Source organism: Diuraphis noxia, unplaced genomic scaffold (genome assembly GCF_037042655.1).
Source record: "Diuraphis noxia isolate RWA-SAM2 unplaced genomic scaffold, SU_Dnox_SAM2 contig0003, whole genome shotgun sequence".
Taxonomy (NCBI): Eukaryota; Metazoa; Arthropoda; class Insecta; order Hemiptera; family Aphididae; genus Diuraphis; species Diuraphis noxia.
The window spans coordinates 30,385,302-30,411,308 of NW_028301713.1; the positions used below are offsets into that span (position 1 = coordinate 30,385,302).

At 28.1% G+C, this 26,007-nt stretch overlaps 2 protein-coding genes and 1 long non-coding RNA gene across 6 annotated transcripts; 2 read left to right on the forward strand and 1 right to left on the reverse strand.

Annotated features, from left to right (window-relative positions):
• The first annotated feature begins 9,943 nt into the window (after window positions 1-9,943).
• On the forward strand, window positions 9,944-25,796 carry LOC107164481 (uncharacterized). 4 transcript variants are annotated; one of them, XM_089224141.1, is made up of 3 exons: window positions 9,944-10,185; window positions 22,793-22,873; window positions 22,940-25,796. In XM_089224141.1, the coding sequence occupies exon 3, from the start codon at window positions 22,962-22,964 to the stop codon at window positions 25,377-25,379; it is 2,418 nt and encodes an 805-aa protein (XP_089080267.1). In that variant the 5' UTR covers window positions 9,944-10,185; window positions 22,793-22,873; window positions 22,940-22,961; the 3' UTR covers window positions 25,380-25,796. The 4 variants fall into 4 exon arrangements, with proteins under 4 accessions (XP_089080267.1, XP_089080268.1, XP_089080266.1 ...); XM_089224142.1 differs by having other exon boundaries at window positions 22,793-22,869; XM_089224140.1 differs by lacking the exon at window positions 9,944-10,185 and adding an exon at window positions 20,927-21,163.
• On the forward strand, window positions 12,242-18,236 carry LOC149057208 (uncharacterized). The gene is made up of 3 exons (XM_089222955.1): window positions 12,242-13,363; window positions 16,590-16,743; window positions 17,486-18,236. Exons 1-3 carry the CDS (start codon window positions 13,189-13,191, stop codon window positions 18,018-18,020), a joined length of 864 nt encoding a protein of 287 aa, XP_089079081.1. The 5' UTR covers window positions 12,242-13,188; the 3' UTR covers window positions 18,021-18,236.
• On the reverse strand, window positions 19,092-20,721 carry LOC149057209 (uncharacterized). The gene is made up of 3 exons (XR_016190689.1): window positions 20,676-20,721; window positions 20,439-20,597; window positions 19,092-19,236 (listed from the first exon to the last, which is right to left on the reverse strand). It is a non-coding gene; the product is annotated as an uncharacterized LOC149057209 (long non-coding RNA).
• Window positions 25,797-26,007: the final 211 nt, after the last annotated feature.

The window sequence follows — 26,007 nt, forward strand, 5'->3', positions numbered from 1 at the left end:
AGTGCATAAAAGTACAACAAATAATTTTATGTACTCAGGAAAATGTAGGGCATGATGATAAAAAGCCATGTTATTATTATAAATTAATACAAGATATTGTATATTGTAATTATTTGGAAATATATATATATATATATATATTTTTAGTTTTTGGATATATGACTACATAAGATAAGTACCTTGTAAAATTAAATAATACATCATGTAATATGTACAATGTTCCTATATTTTGAAATGCATTTCTCCATTACAATATATTAATATGTTGCTGCCGTTTATTGCCGTAACGACGCGATTACTGTCGCACCTGTCACATAATTGTATCTAAACTCTAAAGTTACACATTATTGTTAACTTTTTCTTTGTTTACTATAAGTATTTATAATGCCATTCCTATTGCATTCGCATAAAATATGATCAATGTAGTTGATTATAGTCGTCCATCGGATTACTATCATTATGTTCATGTTATTATAGACATAATATTATGAGTATTATGACATTATATTTCACTAACAAACCAATTATTATTATTGTCAGTTATTACTTGTTACAAGACCGCGGTTACAATACAGTTATAACACATAGATACATGATGATAAAATATGTTGAATCGGGGCGAGGAGTGGAGGAAATTCTCTCGTTAGCTGAGCCCCAAATATTACTATATGATTCATATATCGTATAGAGCAGAAGTATTCAAACTGTGCGTCGCGGCTCCCAAGGGCGTAGCGAGAGTTTGCAAAGGAAGCCATGTCAAAGCACCGAAAACCAACATCATACCTAGGTCTTGTATAATAAAATTGTTATAAATATTATTTGAAATCATTATGGAAATGAAAACGACACACCTTACGATTCGACCATTTGAAGTCTTATTTCTTATCACCCGTATAGCATATTTCCCATATTGTATTCGTGTGTTGTTTCAATTTTTTCATAATAATTTGGGAGCCGTAAAAATATTGTGAAAACCCAAAGAAGCCGCACGCTGAAAAAGTTTGAATACCTCTGGTATAGAGGGTATTTCACCGAATATATGACACTTCCATTATTTCTCTTAATCATTTACTAATCAAAATTCTGATTTTTGGAATTAAAAAAAAATATTTGATAGTATTTTTGAGATTTTTTAGATTTGCTATACTACTTAAGGAGCGTTAAGTGATGATACCATATTCTGTTTTTAAAATGCGAAAAACATTTTTTACCGTAAATTATTTAGTGGATAATTATTTTAAGCACATAATTATTTAACCTATACCTAATTCAAAATTCAAACGAGCCATTTTTCAATTATTAAAATGATAAACTAAAGATAATAATTTTTAAAATTGGTTTTTTAAAGTATCAGATACGTGCATGTGATATTAGATTTAGTATTTATTGTGCTTGAACCATTTTTTTATAAATTATAAATTTTTATAGATTAATATTAATTGCCTACCTATTAAAATTATCAGAGCACCATAGATTCATATATTTCAATTCAGGACAATGCTTGTCCGGGATAAACTCCGAAACTACTGGACCGATCATGATTAATTTTTTTACACTGTGTGTAATTTGTTCCAACTTAAAAGATAGGATAGTTTTTATCTCGATAAAGGTCCTCAATATTTTTTTACTACAATAATAATTATGAAAAAGAAGGTTATAGAATTTTCCAGAAGGATCCATAGTGAATAGGGAATGACGTCGTTTAAAATGTTCGCAAATGCTTCGTTCTAGAAATTTCGATCTTCAAAGGTAAAAAAGTTTAAGTTTGGTACGACGTATTCATCAGTGTTATTTATTTGTGACCTAACTAAGCCCTAGAAGGATACCTATGTCAATTAAGTGAAGTGTGAAGTATACCTAAGTGTAGTGAAGTGAATTGAAAATCTTAAACCATTTAACTTAAGTATACAGTTTTATTCTTATCCGACATTTTTAGAGTTAGAAGTACTCTGCAATTTTGGCTACCCATACGAACTTTTAGTTAAAATGTTTTATCTTCATTAGTGACATTATGAATAATATTAATCTGATATATTCAAAAACTTACTATACGCAATGATCTCCGAAGCTACTAATAAACTACAAATAAGAAAACTTATTTCCTCATACATAATAAATTAAACACTATAATAAACGGCCTGCGAAAATGCCAAAAAACAAATTAAAACGTGAGAGAACGCCGTGTCGAGACAGCTAGTTATATTAGTATATACCTATACTAATACAATTTCCATGTATAAGAAATTTTCTTATATAATATTTAGACTAATTTTAAGCTTTTAATACTATTCACTACACAGTTATGTTTTTTCGGTATTGATTTAAAAGTATGATGCAATGCTTTTGGTAAAAATCAATACAACCTATCGAATAGAGAAATTGATATACTGATCCAATCTCCTCCACACTCAATTATTTTCGTGTGCAATGTTTTATCATTGAATTTTCAGTGACTTGTTATGAGGTTCACTTGATAACTAATATATAAAGAAGCAATAAGTTCGTTGGTTTGTTTTTTAATTATTAATTTTGATTCTTAGAAGACGGCGTTTCGTTTAGGCTAAATACATACCTATCCACATAGAAAGGTTATATTATGTTGGTTATTAAATATCAAAAAATATCAGCCAATTTACTGTAAAAAATACTAAACTCAAACAAACGTTAAAGTCTTCTATGATGGTCACAACGTTTTATTATTATAAGAGTATGGAATATTTTATTGTTTAAATGATTTAATTAGTAAAAATATGAGATAGTATTTTATTATAATCATGAAACTCTATACAATTATTGATAACTATATTAATATAAATTTAGAACTAATTCAATCATTTTTGTAAAACACAATCCTCTTTTTTTAAATTAGATTGTTAATAACAAAAAAAAATGTGTTATTGATAATTCAAATTTAGTTTTAAAATGTAAACGGTAGGTACCTACTATTATACAGTAATAATATATACTAGTAATGTTAAAAATATTTTTAAATATAGCGTTAAGGAAAAAAGTAAATTTTTATCAAAACGCAATTCCCGATTGTTGAATCCATAGAATTTGTTTCTTTAAACCTTTTGTAACATTTACAATCTGTATAATAAAAAAAAAGTTACAATAAGCAAATAAGAGAACATATTATATTGGACATGATTACGTGGAGAAGAGTAGTTATCCAGTGAAAGGACCCTTTAGACGTATTTCAGCTGATTTGACAAGACCTTACTAAAAGGTCTCGGAACCAACATTTTTTATGATGGCGAGGTTGGTTCTTTAAACCTAAAATCGAAACAATTTTGAAGGAATGAATCTTCAAAAATTCTTGGCAATTTTTCATCATTATTACAAAAATGCAAGCAAAATGGCCTATAATGTTGACGAGGGGACATGTACAATTAAAAAGAATTACAAAAATGCATCATAAAAATATTCCTGTTAACCTTGTTAAAAGCTTACCCATTTACATATTACATTAAATTACATGTAAAATTTATCAAAACCTGACAAATATTCAGAAAATTACGTAATTTGATACATATAATATATGGTATGTTTAAAACAAGTTAACGAACTTAATACATTATTTTTAATGGGGTGTTTAGTTTAATTTAATTGTATAAAACTAGTCATATCAACTTTTGTTCTACATTATTATAGATGAAATATTATTTTATTATTATTATTATTTATATGTAATATTTATTATGTTATGTTTTAATTTTTATGTGCTTTCTAAATTAAATTTCCTATTTTATTATTTAAATTTGAAAATCATCTGCATCATATCCTTCAGTAAATTTTGAAACAAGTATTCAATTTGTATATAATTTAAAATAATGTCAAATTATTAAATATATTAATTATTATATTATACAACCAAATTAACCATATTTTATCATAAGAATGTAAGGACCAAAGCGTCAAAAGGATAATTTATACATTTATACAGATTATACAGTCTGTACACTAAGAAATGGCACGCATGCCTTATATACGGTACATTTGATATTATTTACCGTGATCAGAAAATTTAAGTCTGATATAACTTTTTTTTTATAGCCAAATCATTTCATTAAGGCCATACATTGCAACTCTTAATTCACTCGTTCCTAAAACAATGTAACATCCACCTCAATCAATAATAGACTCGACTCATATTTAGTGTGAACGCAGTCTTAATATTCCCATCATATAAATACTACAGTATAATTAAAAGTTCATTATTTTCATCATTCAGTTTAAATATCTACTATATTATCTGTATTTTCACTGTGTAATATTATTCTTATATATCTGTTCCATTTCCATTATGTAATGTACAATGTACAATCAGGTAATTATTCTAATCGCATAATGTTTTGTAGGGGAATTATTGATTCCGCCGAAACTACCTGTTTAGAAAAAAGGTTTGTATCGATTCCGCCGGCTACTGTTTAAAATATCTACATATCGATTCCGCCGGCTACTGTTAATATTATTTACATATTGATTCCGCCGGACACTGTTTATCCCCCACCCTTGTATATGTATTTTATATAGTAGAATACAGAGTCGGTAATATATAGGAAATATACGATTTACACATAGATAATAAATTAATTTATTTATTATCTATGGATTTACAGCAATACGTACGGAATAAATTAAAATTCCTATATGGATTCGTTTTATTTTTATTATTTTATACAAATTAGACTATACATTTTAGTTTTAATTAGTATACAATTATTATTAATTTATACATAATTTATATATTATAAGGTATATTATGTAGGACTGTAATTTAAAAAATACATTTACTAATTACAAGGGCGGGATAAACAGTAGGCGGCGGGATTAATATGTAAATAATATTAACAGTAGCCGGCGGAATCGATATACGCCCGTTTTGTACCGTAAATCGGGTCTAAATGTATCTTATCTTATAAACTCTTTATTGTAATGGTTGAGCCATCATAGTCGATGACTGAAGGCTAAAGGCTAATAAAAATATTAATAATAAAAAAAAAAGGGCCATACATATTTCTTTACATAATAGTATTACCATTTAGCAACTAATATTATACTACACAATAAATCAGATAGGCAATACAAATTTCAATAATAATTAATAAGGAAAAATCTATACCTTATTTATACAGGTTTTTCTCGGTATAACCATTGTTATTTGTTAGTCTTGGTTATTTCTTCAATAAAATATAAAAATAAATCTAATATTTGGCATTCCTATTAAAAAAAAATCACCCTAACTAAAATATTATAAAAAGACATTTTAATTTTCCTAAATATTCTCTAGGTAATTAAAAAAAATCTTTTATTCAGAAATCTTTTTTATAGTTTTAAACTTAATTGTATTATTATTTATTTTATACCATTTAAATTAAATATAAGAAAGTATTGCAGGAAGTGTATATGGCTCATCTCAATTTCAAAATACATGTTATTACAATAAAATATAGGTACTTTATATATTGTCCTGACAGATCGTGTTACCTCAGAATCGTTTTTAAAAAAAAAATAATAAATCATTTAACACATTAATTAGATACTACTTTTCAGCAGAATGGTACACATTTGCAAAACTTTTTTGTATTTTATAATTTTATATCATTACCAATTTATTTTTTAAAAATTCTAATAGAGCATTTTTAGCATTACAATAGACACTTCAAAAAAAAATTTCAGTTTGTCTATAAATATCTCAAAAATAGTCAAAATATTTTGAAAATTAAATCATGTAAAGAAAATTCCAATCTAAATAACTGGTAAAATTTTCAAGTATCTACGACTTCTTTTAGAATAATAACAAATATTTAAAATCGTTTAGGATAAATCGTTATCGTTATGATATTTCGTAAAAATTTAAAATTCAAACGTACTTAAAATTTTTCCTATAATGATGCTTCGAGTTTTCTCTATAGCTACTTTAAGGAAAACTTATGAAAAACTTAGTTTTGTATTTTTAATCCTTAGTTATAAACGCAAAAAATTTTATGATTTTTCAACTTCAAAATTACTTGCAAATTTTCGCGTTTTCGACAGATTTCGTAAAATTTTGAACTGTAAACGCTTATTAAAAAAAATTGTGACTTACGATTTTTAATTTTTTTTTTAGCTACAATAAGAACAACTCATAAGGAACCGTGTATTAAATTTTCAAGTTTTTTTGTTCGTCTAACATTTTTTTACCGACACTTCAAAAAAAAATTCTCATAAAAATCGAAAATTTCAGTTGTCTATAAATAACTCAAAAAAAGTCAAAATCAAACTGTATATAGATATCACTAACAATAACATTTGGTGAAAATTTCAAGTATTTACAGTGATTAGTTTTTGAATTACAGCCATATAAAAATATCGATTTGGTCGAAAACCGGTTTTGCGTAAAAATTCCCGTTTTTCTGTCATTTTTTTGAAAACTGTTTGAAAATGTTTACTTTTGACCTCTATAATGCACCAAGGATCTTCAATTTTACATCGGAAACCACGCCCAAAGTTTGAAATTGAAGCATTATTTCGACTAATTATGCTGTACACAGACACAAAAAAAAAACACACACATCATTGTAAAATCAATACATTCGTCACTTCGTTCAGAATCTAAAAAACACACATCATTGTAAAATCAATACATTCATCACTTCGTTCAGAATCTAAAATGCAGGGTTCCTCATAAGTTATTGTTGTCAATCTATAACGTTTAATATAAGTGTCTGGAATTGAATTTTTTTTGAAATTTGTCAGTCACAAACATTTTAAAATTATTTTGAATTTTTGAATTAGAAACGTATAAAAATGTTTCTATGCTATTATATTAATGTTTTGTGGTAACTTTTTTTAACAATTTGGACTTGTTCAATATGACTCTTAGCTCTTTAAATTGTTATTTTTAGATTATTACCTACTATTATATTTAATTAAATCTAATTGTTATATAATTAATTGTCTAATTTTTAATTTCTATAATATACATATTATATTTTTTTCTCTCTTTCTTATATCATTTGTTTTAATTTTTAGTATAACACACACATATGTAAATTGGAATACTATTCCATTATTAAAATATTATTATTATAAATAAAAATAATAATCTTTAATATTTCCTAGACAGAACTGTCTCCGTTCAGAATTGTTTTTCGTATACAATTGTATAATATCATTGGATTCAAATTTAATTCCATCTATTACAGTAATCTTCTTGTAACCTACAGCGGAGCGATAACCACTTTCCCGCTTTTTTTAATTTTTAGTTAAGTTGTTTTTCTGTAAAGGTCTAATTGTGTCAAAAACTCAAAAATATTGAAAATATCGTACAAAGTTCCTCATAAGTTGTTAAAATAACAGTTAAAAATAAATTAGAGACGATTTTTTTAAATTAACATTTCAAGTTATAATTAAGTACCTAACCAAAAAGTTCGTTCGCTTAAATTATTATAATATTATTATTATTATTATTCATCATGTAAATTGTTTATGGTTATTACAACTCTACGCCGTGGCACGGCTGTTTACTATACCTTCTTAATCTTTTGTGTTTAAAAAAAACGTTATAGTAGTATTATTATTGTCAATGGGCGGATACATCGGATACATCGGAGCTCGGAACGAATGTCGATGGTGCAAAAGTGACAAGTTAAACGACCAGGGCACGATGAGCGGACCGCCTCTCTCCGCCAGTGTCAGTGAGTTCAGTCTCGGAGATTTCGGCGGCGGCGGCGGCTGAACAGCATGCGATCCCGGTACACGTGGACTTAACCTAACTCTTGGTTTAGGTCGGGTTCCGCATTGAGACTGCGTCACTCAGATAAACTGACGGGCTGTTTACGCGGCCGCCGTTGCCAAATACATCGGAACGTCACGGACACGGAACCGTTCAGTGACGGTGCTCGTGCGCCGCTAAATTCGACGGATGGTACCAGGACACCATCCGTACCGATCACCGACTTATCTTTCGTAGCCGCGGTTGCCCATTCCTACCGCAATGACAACAGCGTTGTGGCGATGCAATTCACAGGAAATACGTCTCACACAATATTACACTCTTATTATATAATTCTCATAGAAATATTCCTTATACCATAGTATTCAGTGGCGGCGCTAGGCGTGGGCGGTGTGGGCCATTTCCCACGACCTCACACCTCAAAGGGCCTCGCGTTCCATAGGGCTTTATAATTAACCATAGAGAAATATGACAGAAATTAAAAAATTTTTTAAAAGGGTCTCTTTAAGTCTACTTCGCCCACATGTAACTTTTACCTCGCCACGCCACTGCTAGTATTTCCTTCCTTTTCTATACGCGGCGTTTTTTTATGCGTTTTCACAGGCATTTTCCTTGGAGTTGCACATTTTGATGTCAATTAGATAAAACAGTGGATTTGTAAAATGCGTAATTTAAATATAGATAAATATTAGCCGAGTATCCAACTATTTATTCATAAATATAACTAATCTATCGTTTCTCTTTTGCTTTAGTTGAAATATTTTCAATTTCACTCGCAGTTGCCAATTCATTCCCTTACAATAATATACATTATAATTAAGGGAGTTTGTATAGGCAACCACTAGTAAAATTGTTTGCTATGTCGCTATGTTTCCCGTTTTGTTGTATGTAGTATTTGTCGTAAGTTCGTAAGTACTGTAGCTAATGGGAATCATATATATATATATATATACAAATAAACAAGAATATATAATCTTATAAACAAACTGTAAATTGTAAATAATACTAATCACTTAACTCCTAATTATTACTACTTTGTCTTGTTTTAAATACTAAATTACTTTGTATATCTTTTTAAATATTAATGTAATATGTAAATATACTAATAGATAATGTACTGTTACATCCAATGGCCATAGACGCCGCGGATAGTTGTTTAATAAAAAAAAAAAAAAAAGAATACATTTAGTTAGAATACATAATTGTATTTGGAATTATCGTTTATTGTTTTGTAATAAAACACGTTTGGTTACCAACCAAGAATTTAGTACCCTCGATGAGCTAGCTTCCTAACTTGTTGATGTGTTGGAAATATTAAATACTGGTTATGGTATAAACGCGTTATTTTCCGTTACTGTCTACAGGTGTAACCTATACCAATTTGAAAATATCAACAATATTAGGTCTAAGAGTAAGCGATTCTTGGGCGTTCCGATAAAAATCTGCTAGCTGGTCGCAAATAAAACGCATTATATAACTATGAATATTGGACTGAAAACGAAATGCGTCAGAACACATTTACCATCAAGTCAGAGATATCGGAATTTTTCAATTAGTTTGCAACTAATTTGATCTACGGAGCGATTTTCAAAATAATTTACTTATATTAGGTTAGAATTGGCTAACGTTAACGCTAACCTATATTTTATTTACGATTTACCTGTGTTCTCAGCTTTGATTTTTTTTTTTTTGAGGTGCCTATTCCACGGTGGCCAGGGGCCAGCTCCAAATTTGTAATTACTTCGCGGTCCTATCCATGTGGTTAACGGTAATATTATTACAACAAATATAACAAGTAATAACAATAATAATTATCATAACACAATAGGATCGGTGTACTACAATAATATCACGTTCTATACTCACTGACAGGCGGCGATCGGTTGCATTCATCGTACCCTGGTCCATCACCGTCGGCCCGGCGCAATGCGAGCTGCACCAGCTGGCAATCGGGCTCGCCCATGATAATCCTGACCCATCCTGCCCGTCCGCAAGATTATGGCTGGTCTGACGAAATAGTTTCCGAAGTATTAAACCCACGGATTAAACCGAACGCCGAGGGTTAAGTTTGATACCGCAATACCAGGGTACCATAACATCGTTGGCACCGCGACGGCCCGCGCTCACCATGTCAGTGCGAGTTTGTGACGCGGCGTGATAGCAGATGATTATTAAGTTATATATATATATTATACCTACAGGCTAAAAGTATAATACTGGTGACCACGCGCTCTCTTGCGTCGTTATCATTATTATTATTACCGTAACTCGTAATGTACTAAAATCATCATTACTCATTACTCCTTATTTGTTAACGTTAATCGTTACTATAATGTTATTATTGTTATGTTCTTGTGTCGTGCACTAGGAAGTCGGAAGTATCGGTTGTACCTTGTACGGTACTACGGTGGTTGTACAGTTGTACAATTTTGAAGCTTGTGACTGAGACTGCCGAATTCTTTAATGTAAGTATAAATTCAGTATGCGATTATCCTAATTCCTAGTGACATTATTATGTATGAAACAGTGATAATAGTACTATTGTCTATTATACGTAATTTATACCCCACGCGTGTATGTTTATGTCGTGATAAATGCATTTTTAGTGACCATCACTATTGACAATAATAATAATAGGTAGCTACATAAACATTATATATGTCATAAAATATACACATAATGTATGTAATAAATACGTGTAAAACATAATAATAAAGTCTCCACGTTATTTGATTACGATTCCGTATGATTTTGTTGCAATATTCATCTTTTTATAGTTTATTGTATTTTAATCTGATCTCTAGACGTATTTATATTACCTCTTCTTAATGATCCGTATTACTGAAAATTTGAATTTAATATAAGTCAGAAATTTACCCGTTGCTCGTGGTTAGTTTATACATAATTTAAAAAACTATTTATTAATGGATTATAAATAATCCATAAAATAATAAACAAGAATCATCAAATTAGACATGTGGATCTATAAGGTTACCTAATAGTTATGAAAAATAATTACATCCACAGCCACAAATTAATATTTATTTTATTTCATCTATATAATTATTCTCATAAAATATATTATTTATTATTTTTATTTTTTCAACAAAAATTCTCAAATTTGCTATAAAAAAAAATTGATGGCCACTTATCGAGATAAGATTATAATTTATAACCTTTAGTATAGATCCTTAGAATAGCGCACCTCTTTGAAAAATTTTTAAATCGGTTAAGTAATTCTAGAAATTATCCCAAATAAACGAACTGACAAACAATATTTATAAAGATAACATTATATTATACTATTGTAGTGTAATCTGTGTTTTCAACCATTTTATTTTTATTTATTCAGATACGTACAAGTCAACTTAATTCAATAATTTTGATTGTTATTGTTTATAACTTAAATTAAACTAATTATTTTAACTATGAAGGGTATTTATTTTTGTTTAAAAATTCTATAATCAATTGATTTAATTCATGGCGCTCAAAATAGGTATCTAAATATAATTATAGGTATTGTAAATAAACTCAATCATCAAACATTGTAAAATATTTATGAAATGTTCGATTAGATTTGTATTTTATGTGTGTTGAAGTACTGAACATTTTATTATATTAATGATTTCGAACTTTAAATCGTTTTATATTTCTAATATTTATCATTGTTCATCATCGTCTTAGACACAAATTAGATAGTTTATAATTCATTTTTTACATTTATTGTGTTATATTAATTATTGATTATAAATTTATAAAAAATATATTTTAATAGGTATTTATAGTTTTTACTTAATATATACTTGAACCGTTGGTAATATTAGGTGTAAGTATAATTTATAACTAATATTTAGTTTATAAATACATTATGACATTTATTTATTTATAGTTGCATAAGTTACGAGTATATCATCATCAGTATTTGCCGTCATTCAATTAAACTGTATTATTATTTTTAAACAAATTCTTCAAATATTGTAATTGTATTATAATAAGTATTTGTAAACTTGTCATTTTTAATATGTAATATACTTTTTGCATGAGGGTCCAAGCTATGTAAGGCCGGGGCTATACACAGCGTATTCCGCCGCGTTTCGAACGCGGCGTATTCCGCGGCGTTTTCCGTCGAATTCAAAATGCATTGGTTTATATCGGAGTAGCTATACACGACGGATGTAATACGCCGCGTTTTCATCCGCGGCGGAAAACGCCGGTCGGCTTGCGTTTTGGCGGACGAACGCCGAAGTAATAAAAACGCAAACTCCTAATTTTACATTGTTTTATATTAGGATGGGCTATACTGGTGACGGAAAACGCTGCGTTTACACCATAATTTTATGAATACAATAATTTGACGAGGATATTCAATATTTTATCTATTTAATTTAACTACCTACTCATAAATAATAAATAGATTGTATATTTTATATATAGGTAGGTATTATATTATATTAATTTTAATATATGTAAAGAAAAATGTTAAATTATTTCATATTTGATATGTAGTATCAAAATATCTAAGTAAATATTTTAATTAGTTTAATTAGTAATTGATGTTTATAATTTGTGTTGGTTACCTAATTTTAATTTATGGAAGTATTAAGAACAGTTTTGTAAAGAACAATCGTAGAAAAGTTCAATAGGTGGTGTTGTAATTAAAGAAATTATAGAAATAATTATTGGTAGAAATTATTGGTATATCAAAGTGCATTGAAGCTTCCTCCTATTTCCCCCCTGACAATAACTTGAAAATTGAGTGATGCTAGTTGCGAGGACACTAGGAAGAGCATTTGTAACTTAAAACAACTTTGTGAATAAAATGGCCTATGTTAAAAACAAAAAAATACTAATTTACCTATGTAAACCCCAATGAAAGTATGGAACAGTACAATATTGTCCATCATATAAATTATAAGTTATAGGTACTCAAATATAAGCCATAAACATGAAACCAGCTAATAATAAGACAAAATTAAATAATTTCTGTTTTATTTTTAAACTAATATTATATTATATAATATGATGGGATATTAAAACTATTTATATAAATTATTTTAATATATTGTGCATTATTTTTCATACCACCGTGCTGGTTAGCTGTGTGACTCGAGCCGTACCTTCGAGCTGTAGGTAGTCTTGTTTTGAAAATGTATAATAAAATTAAAAGCTACCAAAGTATTTAAATAGAATTGTTATTTTAAAATAACTATTGGAAAAATATAAACGTGTGATCATATTATTTTCTTTATTTGAGTGTTCGACACTGTGACGTTGACATCTACGGACTCGTGGTCAACTAATCATTTATTATAATTAATAAGTAGGTATATCACATTTTGTGCACCAGTATTATACCTTTACTAAGGTAAGTAAAATTATTAATTTTTTAATTGTGTTTAAAATAATAAAATGTATTATAAATTATTTGTATACATTATTTAACTTAATTTTCTACATTACAGAAAAATATGTCATTTGATACTGATTTTTTCATTATATCTATTGAACAAAAAATAAGTATTTGGAACACATCATGTATGGAGTACAGAAACCGTGATTTAAAGTTAAAAGATTGGGAAGATATTGGAAAAACTATGAATCTTAATTTTAATGATTTCACTGCGAAACAAAAGGATGACTACAGTGAGTATCTACATTATAATAATAACAATAGTATTTATAACCAAAATTTATTTAATAATACGCATTTGTGTGATCATAATATAACATAATAGAAAAAAATTATTATTATAATGTTCCACCTTAATTTAATCACGTAATGCTACTTATTGTAACATGATAATAGTATTATTATTAAATATTAATGTACCTAATACATAAAAATATATTTATTATTTAGTAAGAAATTATTAAATTTTAAAATACTGCCACTCCAACAAGCCTTCTGGGCTATTAAAATATTTAGCATAATATTCTCTGACGTCTTTAGCGTTTGTACCTGATGATCCTCGAAATACAGTGTCTATTGAATCCAATTCACAACAAAGTGTTTCTTCATAATTAATACCATCACGTCTTCTCACAAAATTATGCAAAACACAAGCACCTTTAACTATTATTTCTGCAAAATCAGGTTCAACTAGTAAAGGGGTATGAAACACCCTCCATTTATTGGATAGTATCCCAAATGCGCATTCCACAAAACGCCTAGCTCTTGACAGTCGCAAATTAAAAACTTTTTTCTGGACATCCAAGTTTTTTTTAGGATACGGCCTCAATAGATTTTGGTGTAGACCAAACGCTTCATCACCAACAATTACGAAGGGTTGTTCTTGACCGTGGTCGTCGTTTGGTAGCTTCTTAACTCCGGGTACATTTAATTTATTGTCGTATAATTGTTGTCCTAGGGGAGATCTTTTAAATATATTACTATCTCCTTCTCGACCATATGCACCTACATCCACTGTCAGAAAACAATAATTAGAATCAACCAACGCCATAAGTACGATAGAAAAGAACTTTTTATAGTTAAAAAAGTCTGTTCCACTATGTTGTGGACTTATTATACGAATATGCTTTCCGTCCACTGCTCCTAAGCAGTTTGGAAAGTTCGCATTCTTATAAAAACCTTCCGCAGTATTCAACCATATTTCATTTGTTGGTACAGGCATCTCTAAGGGTTGTAACTTTGTCCACAGTACCAATAAAGTTTCCTTTATTATCACACGAATAGTGCTTTTTCCAACAAAGAAATCCAAATGTAATTGATTGAAAGTAGCTCCAGTTGATAAGTACCTGGTAAAAATAATAAGATTTACTTAACTTAAAATTTAAAAAAAAAAAGGTGGGCAAGTGGATGTCGCTCTGCTGTACAGTAGGTTACAAGTGGGTCACTGTATAATGGATGGTATTAAATTTGAATTCAATGATATAATATCATTGTATAAGAAAAACGATTCTGAGCGGAGACGGTATGTCAGTCTAGGTTTAAGACATATTATATACTTATCTATGGTATTAAAAAAATAATTCACCTATAATAAATTCCAAATACATCAACAACAAACCGTGACACTATCACAGATATATAATAGTTTACTTTAGAAGTTTCAAGTACCCAAAAATAATATTGTACAATCACAACAAAATAACTAAAAAGAATATTCTAGGTTTTTTAATTTGTAATTCGTCCAAATTTGAACTTAAAATGACTATAAAAATAAACTGTGTTTATGTATTTTTTAGATTTTTTCTTAACATAATTATCTACTTACGTGGAACCTTGTTTTAAATTTTCAATCCTAAGCTATAAAAGTTGAACATTTTATAAATGATTAACTACAAAATAATTATTAAATTTTAAATTTGATAAATGTTGTCCAAATTTGAACTTTAAATGTTTATAAAAAAAAAATTGTGCCTATGTATTTTTAATATTTTTCAACTGCTATTGTAACAATATAGCAGGAGCCTTGCATTAATTTTTCACGCTTTTTTAACCAACAAATAAAATTTTATTGATATTTATAGAAAAAAAAACTAAAAAAATTGAAAACTGACAATGTCCGTAAACAGTTCAAAAAGGGTCGAATTATTTTCAAAATTGTATCGTGTATAGAAACTGCAAATATAAACAACCAGTTAAAATTTCATGCATCTACGATCATTTGTTTCAGAGTTACACCAAAAACCAAAATCGATTTTGATAAAAATCAATTTTGCGTAAAAATTCCCGTTTTTCCTTAATTTTTCTTTTGTTTTTCACGTCGCTTTTGAAAACTACTGAGAAATTTTTACTTTTGACCCCCCCAAAGTACCAACTAGATTCACTTTCCTATCAGAAAAGTTACTGTTGAAGAAAATCGAAGCATTTTTACTGTCCTAAAAGGTGATGACAGACACAAAAAAAAATAAAAAAAAACACACATCATTGTAAAATCAATACATTCATCGCTTCGCTCAGAATCTAAAACTCATAAATGCCTAGCCTCGAGTATTAATTTATTAACAAATTTAGGATTCTGAGTGGAGCGATGAATGTATTGATATTACAATAATGTGTTTTTTTATTTTTTTTGTGCCTGTCATTACATTTTAGGACAGTAAAAATGCTTAGATTTTTTTCACCAGTATCTTTTCTGATAGGAAAGTGAATCTAATTGGTACTTAGGGAGGTCAAATATTTCTCATTAGTTTTCAAAAGCGACCGGGAAAACAAAAGAAAAATTAAGGAAAAACGGGAATTTTGACGCAAAATCTGTTTTCGAGAAAATCGATTTTGGTTTTTGGTGCAACTCTTAAACAAATAATCGTAGATGCATGAAATTTTAACTGGTTGTTTATATTTGCAGTTTCTATACACGATACAATTTTGAAAATAATTCGACCCTTTTTGAACTGTTTACGGACATTGTCAGTTTTCGATTTTTTTAGTTTTTTTTTCTATAAATATCAATAAAATTTTATTTGTTGGTTAAAAAAGCTTGAAAATTTGATAGAAGGCTCCTAGTATATTGTTTCAAAGGCATATGAAAAAAATTAAAAATCGTTAGTCACAGTTTTTATTTATAAGCATTTAAAGTTCAAATATTGACAAAATACGGAAAAATCACGAAAATTAGCAAATTATTTTGTGTTGAAAATTCGTAAAAATTTTACTTTTAAAATCTAAGATTTTAAAATGTAATACAAGATTCCTTATAAGATAACTACCTTTATCAAAAAAAAAAATGTCCATAAGAAAGTCAAATTAAGTTTTTTTTTATAAGCATTTAAAGTTAAAATATTGACAAATTACGTAAAAATGTCGAATATTTTCAAATTATTTTGAGTAAGAAATGTATAAAAACTTTTATTTTCAAATCTAAGAATATGCTTGCAATTTTAATTGAAATTCATATTTTTTTAGTTAAAGAACTTCAGAAGAAATGGAAGAGTTTACGCGATGCTTTCAGAAAAGAACACACCAAGTATGATAGATCTGGTTCTCAAGCATCAAAAAAACCGAAATATTGTTATTACGATGCTTTGTCATTTTTAACACCGACATTTACAGTTCGACAGTAAGTTTAGCCTACTTTGGTTACAAAATAACAATATATACCTACATTAGCTACTTTTTATATAGAATTAATTTTTAGGCTATATACTATACATACATGATAAAATGTTCTAAATGCTTTGACTTAATTTGAACTTTCTATAGACATGAGAATTTTTCGGAATTTTTTTTAAGTGGTTGAAGTCACAATTTTTACAATTTTCGTCAAAATTCCTAAAATTTGCAAATTATATTTTTTAGTAACAAATTTTTTTTTTTTTTATATATCTAGGAGCTGAAAATTTAATAGTAGAATCTTCATATGACATGTTAAAAACTAAAAATCATAAAAAAAAAATGTTTTTTTACAACTTTTTTTATACATATTTGAACTTTAAATATTTGTAAAAATTAAATATATTATAATATATTTTACGTATAGGTATTTTATAATACACAATGACATTTTCAAAATGTTTAGATTAATTTTAACTTTTAAACTAATGCCCAAATACCATGAATCTATACACACTGTTCTAGAGCAAGGTAGTATATTGACTCAAAAGTGAATAACAATAGTATAATATGATAAACATATTATTATGAAATAGGCTGACAGATCGTTATTACTTATTACGCTCAGAATCGTATTTTGTTTACAATGATAATATACCATTGAATTCAAAATTGACACTCAGTGACCGATCACTATCGATACCACCCAACCTAACCCACTTCCTCAGTCCTCACTTTTTTTATTTCAGAACATCAGGTAATATTTCACTATTTTCACTCGAAAATACTATGAATATGGAAGATGAAAATCCAACAGAAGATTCACCAGACATTGACGCTGATCCTTCTTGTGATTTAACTGCAAAAATCGATACACCCACCATGAACACGCCTTTGCCAACATCCATCTCGGGAACAAAAAAAAACACGAATAGAAAAAATAGTGATTCGCCTTCTTTATTCCAACAGAAACTTTTAAAAGTTTTGGATAAATCTCAGAACGAAGATGATGATGACGACAAACATTTTCTTCTGTCATTATTACCCAGAATGAAGGCAATTGATAACGCCAGTAAAATGGATGCTAGGATTGAATTGATGCAGGTCATACAGAAATATGCCAGGAAACGTCCCGCTGAATCAACTTCACCATATTGTCTACCCATACAACCAATTCAATATCCACCATCTATGCCAACTTTGAATACATCTCACGAATATGGCCTGCAGGTTCCTGAGAATGTAATTCCTGGCTCAAGTAATAATTGGCCACCCCACTATTAGATCAAAATTTATTTTCATTTTTTATTATTTTGTTAAGCACAGGTGTTAATATTATTTTGTTTAAATATGATACTAGGTATTTTTCATTTATTTAATTTGATTTTATAAGTTGCATATAAAGTGTTCAATTTTGATTTAATTAGAAATAATAGGTAATAAAGTATTTATTCAAATAAAAAATTGGTACTTACTTTAGAGTAATCGATAACCTTTCCACTGCCGGTATTGTATCACCTTTGATGTTTTGTTCTTTTTCCAAATCACTTTTTACAATATTTAAAAGTTCATCAAATGTTTTTACAGACATTTTATAATAACTAAAAAATTTTTCAGGAAATCGTCGTAAGTCCTCATATATTATATTGAATTGGCCCTTTTCTGCCCTTTTTTTCCCGTAGGGATGTACCGCAAACTTCCTGTGTACAGATTTCTCTCCTTTTTCTTCCAATGCCTCATTTATGGCAATTATTAGAGCTGGTGTAATTTTTGGCATAATGATAATTGATAAACCTACTCCTACGAACTGACTAGTGCAAATGATCGATCGATGAGTGTCTATTTATTAATTTGTGCTATTCGATTGCGATTAATATATTTATTATTTATATTATTGATACAATAATTATGGGATTTACCATTATTTTTAAATATTGTATAAATATATGAGGCGGAATACGCTCGACGGATACGTCTTGTATAGCTCGGCCGTCGGAAAACGCCGCGGAATACGCCGCGTTCGAAACGCGGCGGAATACGCTGTGTATAGCCCCGGCCTAAAAACAGTACAGTCCAATTCTCTATGTCGTGAAAAAAAAATTAAAATGTATAGGTAATCGTAATATAAGCAAAAAAACATAGTTGTTACTTATAGCTAACATTATCTGATTTACAAAATGTCAAAAACTACTTCTGTATCAGACTGTATCCCTAGGTTTAGATGATTATTGTCAGGAAAACTTAAAATAAATAATTATAAAAAAAAAAAATCGTAATATAACTATAAATAACTTACCATGCAAAAATATATTATTTACAAACACAAATAGTGGGCTCCACCTTTGAATGCTTTGCTAATTTATGATTTTATGATGTATTTTACTCGATCTATTATTAGTATCCTATACTCGTCTCCAGTTGTAGATTATAATAAAATCAATGGTTTTTAGTTTTGCATTGTAGAACAAACATTCATGATGCAGTAAATTATACCTGTTTTCTTATGGAATTAATTAAAATTAAAAATGAAAATTTTACATCAATGTATCTAGCGCTCTAATAGATGGGTTTTCTTTCGAAGAAAATAAGCAATTAATGATATCATCTACAACAATAAAAAAAATCTAGTCACTACTATGATTACGCAATACGCATGCTTCTAATACTGTGGAAGGTAGTATTAATACTACTAATTAGGGCCCTAATTATTTAAAAATATTTATGAATTATGATAATCAACATGAACTAGGAACTCTTAAGTCTATCAATAACTTATGATAATTAATATTATAATATAATATTATACAGGTGTCCCGCGAGGATTTACCCATTGCGATATCTCATGAAATAATGAAGATATCAAAATTCTGGTTTTATAATAAGATTTTTTAATTTGTTTTAATGTTTTTGTAAATAATTTAAAAAATACATTTTTTTATTTAATTATTTCCAAAAAAATTAATGATAGCCATTTTATAGAGTTTATTAATCTGAAAATATTAACGTTTCAAAATTTTATTTTCATTAATTTCCTGACTTAATATTTTTTCTAGTTTTGAAGAAATAAAATATGATTATAAATTTATAACCTAACCGCCATTAGAAACACGGAAAGTATTCGGCCGGCCGTATGGGAATGCGAGCGGCGCGGTGGGTTACATGTTTGATAACATTATTGCTATAAATAATTCGCAATTTTTCTCGAAACTAAAACAAATATTAAAAATCAGAAAATTAATGAAAATAAAATTTTGAAACGTCAATATCTTCAGAAAAATAAACTACAAAATGGCTATCTTTAACTTTTTTTAAAATAATTAAATATAAAAAAATTTTTTTAACTTTTTTACCAAAACATTAAAATATGTATTAATTGTAGTTCTTATCCCTGCGAGTCTTATTACAAAATCAAAATTTCGATATCACCATTATTTCGGCAGATATCGCAATGGGTAAATCCACACGGAACACTCTGTATATTATATTATATTATTAAAATAGTAAGTTGTTTGACAACTATTGGTAGGAATGCCTCAATTAAATTCATTGTATTTATCAATACTTGAGGTTTAAGACGATTACTGTTAAAATATATGATATAACCTAACCGAGTTAAATGAACTAGTAAAACTGTATTAATCATGGAATGATTTAATCATAATTTTTTGATTAATTTCACTTATTTTTTAATGAAATGCTTACTTTTTTCTTCAAATTATTGATAAAATCCCCATTAGCTAATTTTTACTATAATACTTATTACTTGTATAAGCATCTATATCACATTATTATCATGGTTATTTTTCCCAATCCTTGTTCACGAATTACGATTTAGGATAGTCTTTTGGCCGGTTTCACCATCTAGGAGTTAAAGTTTAGTTATGGTTTATAATAAATCATGCACATTGCACAAATTTGTTAGTAGTTGTGACTACTGACTTGTGAGCATAGAACTTGTTTATTGTTACTTGTGAGTAACTGGTATGTACTAAGTAGTAAGTACTAACTACTAAGTGACAGTTGCGTAGTCGAATTTTGACAATCGACAGACTTGGTAGTGCGCTCTGTCGGCGGTTTATCTCTGGCTCTTGGCCAGTCTTTTATTTTCCCGCGTTACCGGTTACCTGGTTGTGCGCGTGCGCGCCATATTATCAAATATCAAGTTATCTGAAATCACCGTTTATCATCATTCACGTATTAACTATAAATGTTGAATAATAATATTATATTTATACACTATACACAAATTGCGGTCTACAGCGCTCTAAATATTATTATTTTTGCACACGCGACGACCATGCAGCAGCTACCTATGAACCTTTTCGTGAATCGTAATATAAAATATATGTTAATGCAACTTGTAGCCCCAGCCGACCAAGTTTTAGCCAACCGCTAAGCGATGGTAGTCTAAATTTTTCAAATTTAACGTAAGTACAACTTCATGTGCTACACTCGATACGATTATCGTTATTATCGTCGTTTATATGCCTATTATATTAATATTTTATGATGTCTTCTGTCTTCTGTTCACAATTTGTCTTGTCTATATCTTTCTTGGCTAGATGTATATATCATGGACATCCTCGAGAGGTAGATAGTCATGGTTCACTGTAGTGTGATTAGAACCTTCAAATAAACACCTCAAAAATGTGCCACCATTTAGGACTAAACATCTAAAGATTGAGAATGTTAATGGCCAGTAATGGTTTTGGCACCAACCTTTATCTTCAAATATCTCCATTTTTCAATCTTAAATTCTAATTTTTATAATTATAATATATTTACCTAATACAACATTGTTATCTGTTTACATAATATGTACCTATAATACTATTGTTTGGGCATAAGAACATATTTTCTTTTTTTTTAATCCAAACTACATCAAAAAATTTATCTTAAAGTAGGTATTATCACAATAATTTGAATTTAATGTTTGTAAGAAAAATAAGTATACAACACTGCAGAGAACCATGTTTTAAGTGGCATTAGAGGTGTTGTACTTTTGTTTATATAAATCTATGTTAGTTGAAATAAAAAATTATAGATATTTTTTCCTATAGATTTTATACAAATATTTTAAATTTTTGAATTTTGAATCCTTTGTTTTATGAACCAAGAAGTATTTGCCATTATTTTTTAATATTTTATTTTGAATAATAAAAAAAAAAAAACATTTTTCTTGAAGACAGTATTTGAATGTGAAAGAATTAATGGTGTAATATTTTTTTTATATTTAAATAGTGAGCATTAATTTTGAATTTTAGATTTTATTTTTAAGATTGAGAATAACATTGAAAGAAAAACACTAATTTAGTCGATAAATTGGTCATCCAAGATGCAATCTTATGACCCTATAATAATATAGCATCAGTTAATACAATAACTAACACCTATTATCTACCTAAGTAAATAGATTATAAATATTTTTGTTTTGTAATTGTACAGGTAAATATTTATGGGTATTTAATTTAAATATAGTTAAAATGTTTAAAACCAAAACAAATCATCAATAGCTAAAGTTCTAAGATACTGTAAACTGTTTCATTAAAAAAAAAAAATAACAATTATACTCATATGAGATCTAAGCTCACTTTGCTCTCACAACAAAGATTAATAATTAAAATCCTATGTATGTCTATCTAATTTAAGTATAATATTATATTAACCGTACCTACCATAATTATAATATATCCTAGGGAACTCCAAAAACTAGAAATGCTCATAAAATATATAAAACTCATAAAAAATATGTATGAATAGTTTGCTTTTGGGCCTTTAGGGCTCCGTGGATCACAGCTTAAAGACTGCTGAACTATAATAATTCAAATTGTTAACTGAAACAGCATAAAATTAAAACAATACAAAATATAAGACTGTTATTTTTATTGATTTTTAATTTTAGGTCGTTACCTATAGAATAATAACTATACATATAAAATATTTAAAATAGGAATTTTTAAATATTTTACTTATTGAAAGAATAGTATGATTGTTCATATGAAATAATATTTTTGTCATGCATTGATATTTATTACATTTTTGAATATTTTTTTTAGGTATGGATCAATTACAGACGATTGTTTAGTATATCAAGATAAAAACCAATGGTTGTAAATTTTACCTTTAAATTTAAGTATGTATGTATATTATTATTGTATTATACCCATAAAAATAATTGATTTATTGTATAATTTTTAATTTAGTTATTATTGATTAAAATCCCCGATGACTACCAAGTTGATTGACAACATGAATTTAAATTGTGCTGTGAAACTGCTGCGTTATGATGACCTACTGCCAGCATCAACTAGAGAAGATGCTGTTTCAGTGGCTGATAGTCAAGCTAATGCTGATGTAAAAAGATCTGCGAGGATATCTAGAAAACGTACTAAACCCAATATAGAAAATGGCGATCAATCAGATAATGCAAAAAAAAAAAATTGCAATATCAAAAAACCTAAATTGAGTAAAATTGAACCAGAAAAAATTGATGATGCTCCTCAAAAAGAAACTAAAAACACCAAAATCCAAGATTCTTCTACAAAGAGCGGTTTAATTGATGATGATCTTAGTGTAACATCTGGTTCTACACTTTGTACAAATAATCTTATAAAAAATGAAAAAACAATTTCTACACGGCGGCCTTTGAAACCAAAACCTATTAAATTTAAAATATCTAAATCTATCATAGCTGTTAGAAAGAAACCTATAATACAAGATGTAAACAAAGATAATCTGTCTAATGAATTAGTAAAAGCTGATAACTTAGTTGTACCATTAAAATCTCCTAAAACTAAAACACCCAAATCTAATTCATCAAATAGAAAAAATCCAGTATTAAACAATGTTAGCAAAAGTAACACATCTTCTGAAGTAGAAGAAAGTAATAGCATTTTATCAATAAAAACTCCTAAAAATAAATCACCAAAATCTATTAGTAAAAAAAAATCTATGAACAATGCAGTCAATGCTGAAACACAACATGAACTTGAAATAAATGATAACTTTGCTGTGCCACAAGTTCCTAAGAGTAAAATAACTAAATCAATTGTTTCCAATAAAAAAAAACTTGCAGTGGATAACACAAACAAAAGTGACATAACTAATGAACATGAAATGAGCAATAAAAATGAAATTCCTAGAAAACGTGGTAGTCGTACTTCATTAAAAAAAGAAAAATGTCAAAAGTCTGATTTTGGTAATACATGTTATAATGAAGAAAGTTTAAATCAAACTCAAAATGTGGACTTAATTTGTAAGACACCATACAGTAATGAGGACTTAAAGTTATCTCAACACTCTGATGATAATACCATGATGCTCAGAAGTAATAATAAACCACCAAAAATTAAGAAAAAATGGAGTGATGAGTGGAGTGGGGACAAATCATCAACAATTTTATCAACGTCCAACAATGAACAGTTTTCTAGTGAATCAACATTGGATGTTAATAGTAAAAAAAAAATCTCAAAATCTCAAAAATCGAAAAAAGTTAAAACTAAAGTGTTAGAAGAGTTTAACCCAAACAATCCATTTGTTTTCTATACCCCAGTTCCAGAATATGATAGTATAGATAAGTTAACAATAAATGTTCCTGTAGTGCAAAATGATGGCATATCAATTACGTACAATATGCCTCTTAAAGAATCAATACCAGCTGTCTGCAATGATACTGTGTCTGAACCTGTTAGTGTTTGCAATACACAATCTAATGAAAGCTCATCTAATATATCTATAATACATACAACATGTACTGAGAGTACATTTTCCAATATCAATGATCAGCAATCAGATTCTAGTACATTAGAATCAATATCAGATTCTAATTATTTATCAGCTTCAGCAATAAGTGCTAAAAATCCTCAAATGAGTTATGGTATGGCTATACTATCTGAAGCTATCAGCCGGCAATGTAGAGAATTAGCCAACGAAAATATTAAGAAAAAATCACCAGAACCGAATATTATTGACACGTCGTCTTGCCCCCAGAAAGAAATCAGTACCTCACAATCTCAAATACCTAGTGCTAAGGTATCACCTCAAAAAGTAATTAAGAAAATATCAAGAAAAAAATCTAAACGCTCTTCGAAATTGTGCTCACAGCCCGATAAAAATGAATTAGAAATGCGTATAGAACATGAAATTAATGTCCTTTCTAAACGTTTTGACATCCCAAGTACCTATCTCAGGAAAACAGTAGTAGAAGAGCCCCTTTCTGTGTTCCATGAAAAGTATTCCAAATCAGTGACACCGTCCATGGTAGAAATCTCACCCATAGATGTTAATTCCAAGTCAGGACTACACGTAAATTACGGAAGTGGAAATATAGATGTAGAGTACAAGTTGGAACCTATTAGAGAGAGTGCGGCCTATGAAAAAAATAACTTAAAAGACTTGATGCTAGAACTTTCAAAAACAATGCCATCATGGAGCTTGAGCATTGTCACCAATCCACCAAGATATGTAATTTCACATATATCAATTAACAAGTATGGTGTCCCTATTGCGAACAAGTGCATTGTACTTGATAGAATGTTTAGAGCTTCGGTTTACATTAATCAATCTTTAGAACACAAATTTTGTAAAAGTTACACAACAGCAACCGAAATCGTTAATCTTATTAAGGAAATAAATTCTATATGATAAATATTTATGTCATACATATTTGTTATGTATATTTTTCTTATGGTAAATGATAAATGATTTTTATTTTGTTTATGTTTCCAATTCAGAGTTCAAACCATCAAATGTATATGTATATAAATTATAAACATTTGTAAATGAACTTGATTGATAATATGTTATTTTGTTGTATTGTATATACTCATTGATCATTATTTAAATTGGCAAATAATTTTTAAACAGATGTATATTTCTTTTTAATAAACTAGAATGATAAGAAATAGTTATATTTTTGTTTTTACTTTTACTTTTCATCAAAAGTTTTGATTCAGTTAATTTGTTATTTATATTAATAATATTTTAATGCTATGATTGTATAATTTTTAATATTTATGATTAAATGTAATTAAGACCATAAATATATTTTTTTGTTTTAAAGATTATCAAAGCTTAATTACATTATCTAAGTAACTAAACTAATAACATCTGTAAAGTTATAGAGTTACAACTTACAAACTATAATTATTATAATTTACTTAGTGAATGGTGTACAACTTATTTAATTTATTTGTACTATTTTTCTGTTGGTTTTAAGAATAGCTATTTTTTAAGGGTATAAATTAGTATCCACTATTGTGTAATTAATAAT

What these genes read in the sequence shown, in the direction of transcription:
- LOC149057208 (XM_089222955.1), top strand. Translation starts at nt 13,189, where the DNA reads ATGTCATTTGATACTGATTTTTTCATTATATCTATTGAACAAAAAATA. An exon ending in GAAACAAAAGGATGACTACA is followed by an intron (nt 13,364 to 16,589) that starts GTGAGTATCTAC and finishes ATATTTTTTTAG; the next exon opens with TTAAAGAACTTCAGAAGAAA. An exon ending in CCGACATTTACAGTTCGACA is followed by an intron (nt 16,744 to 17,485) that starts GTAAGTTTAGCC and finishes TTTTTATTTCAG; the next exon opens with AACATCAGGTAATATTTCAC.
- LOC107164481 (XM_089224141.1), top strand. Translation starts at nt 22,962, where the DNA reads ATGACTACCAAGTTGATTGACAACATGAATTTAAATTGTGCTGTGAAA.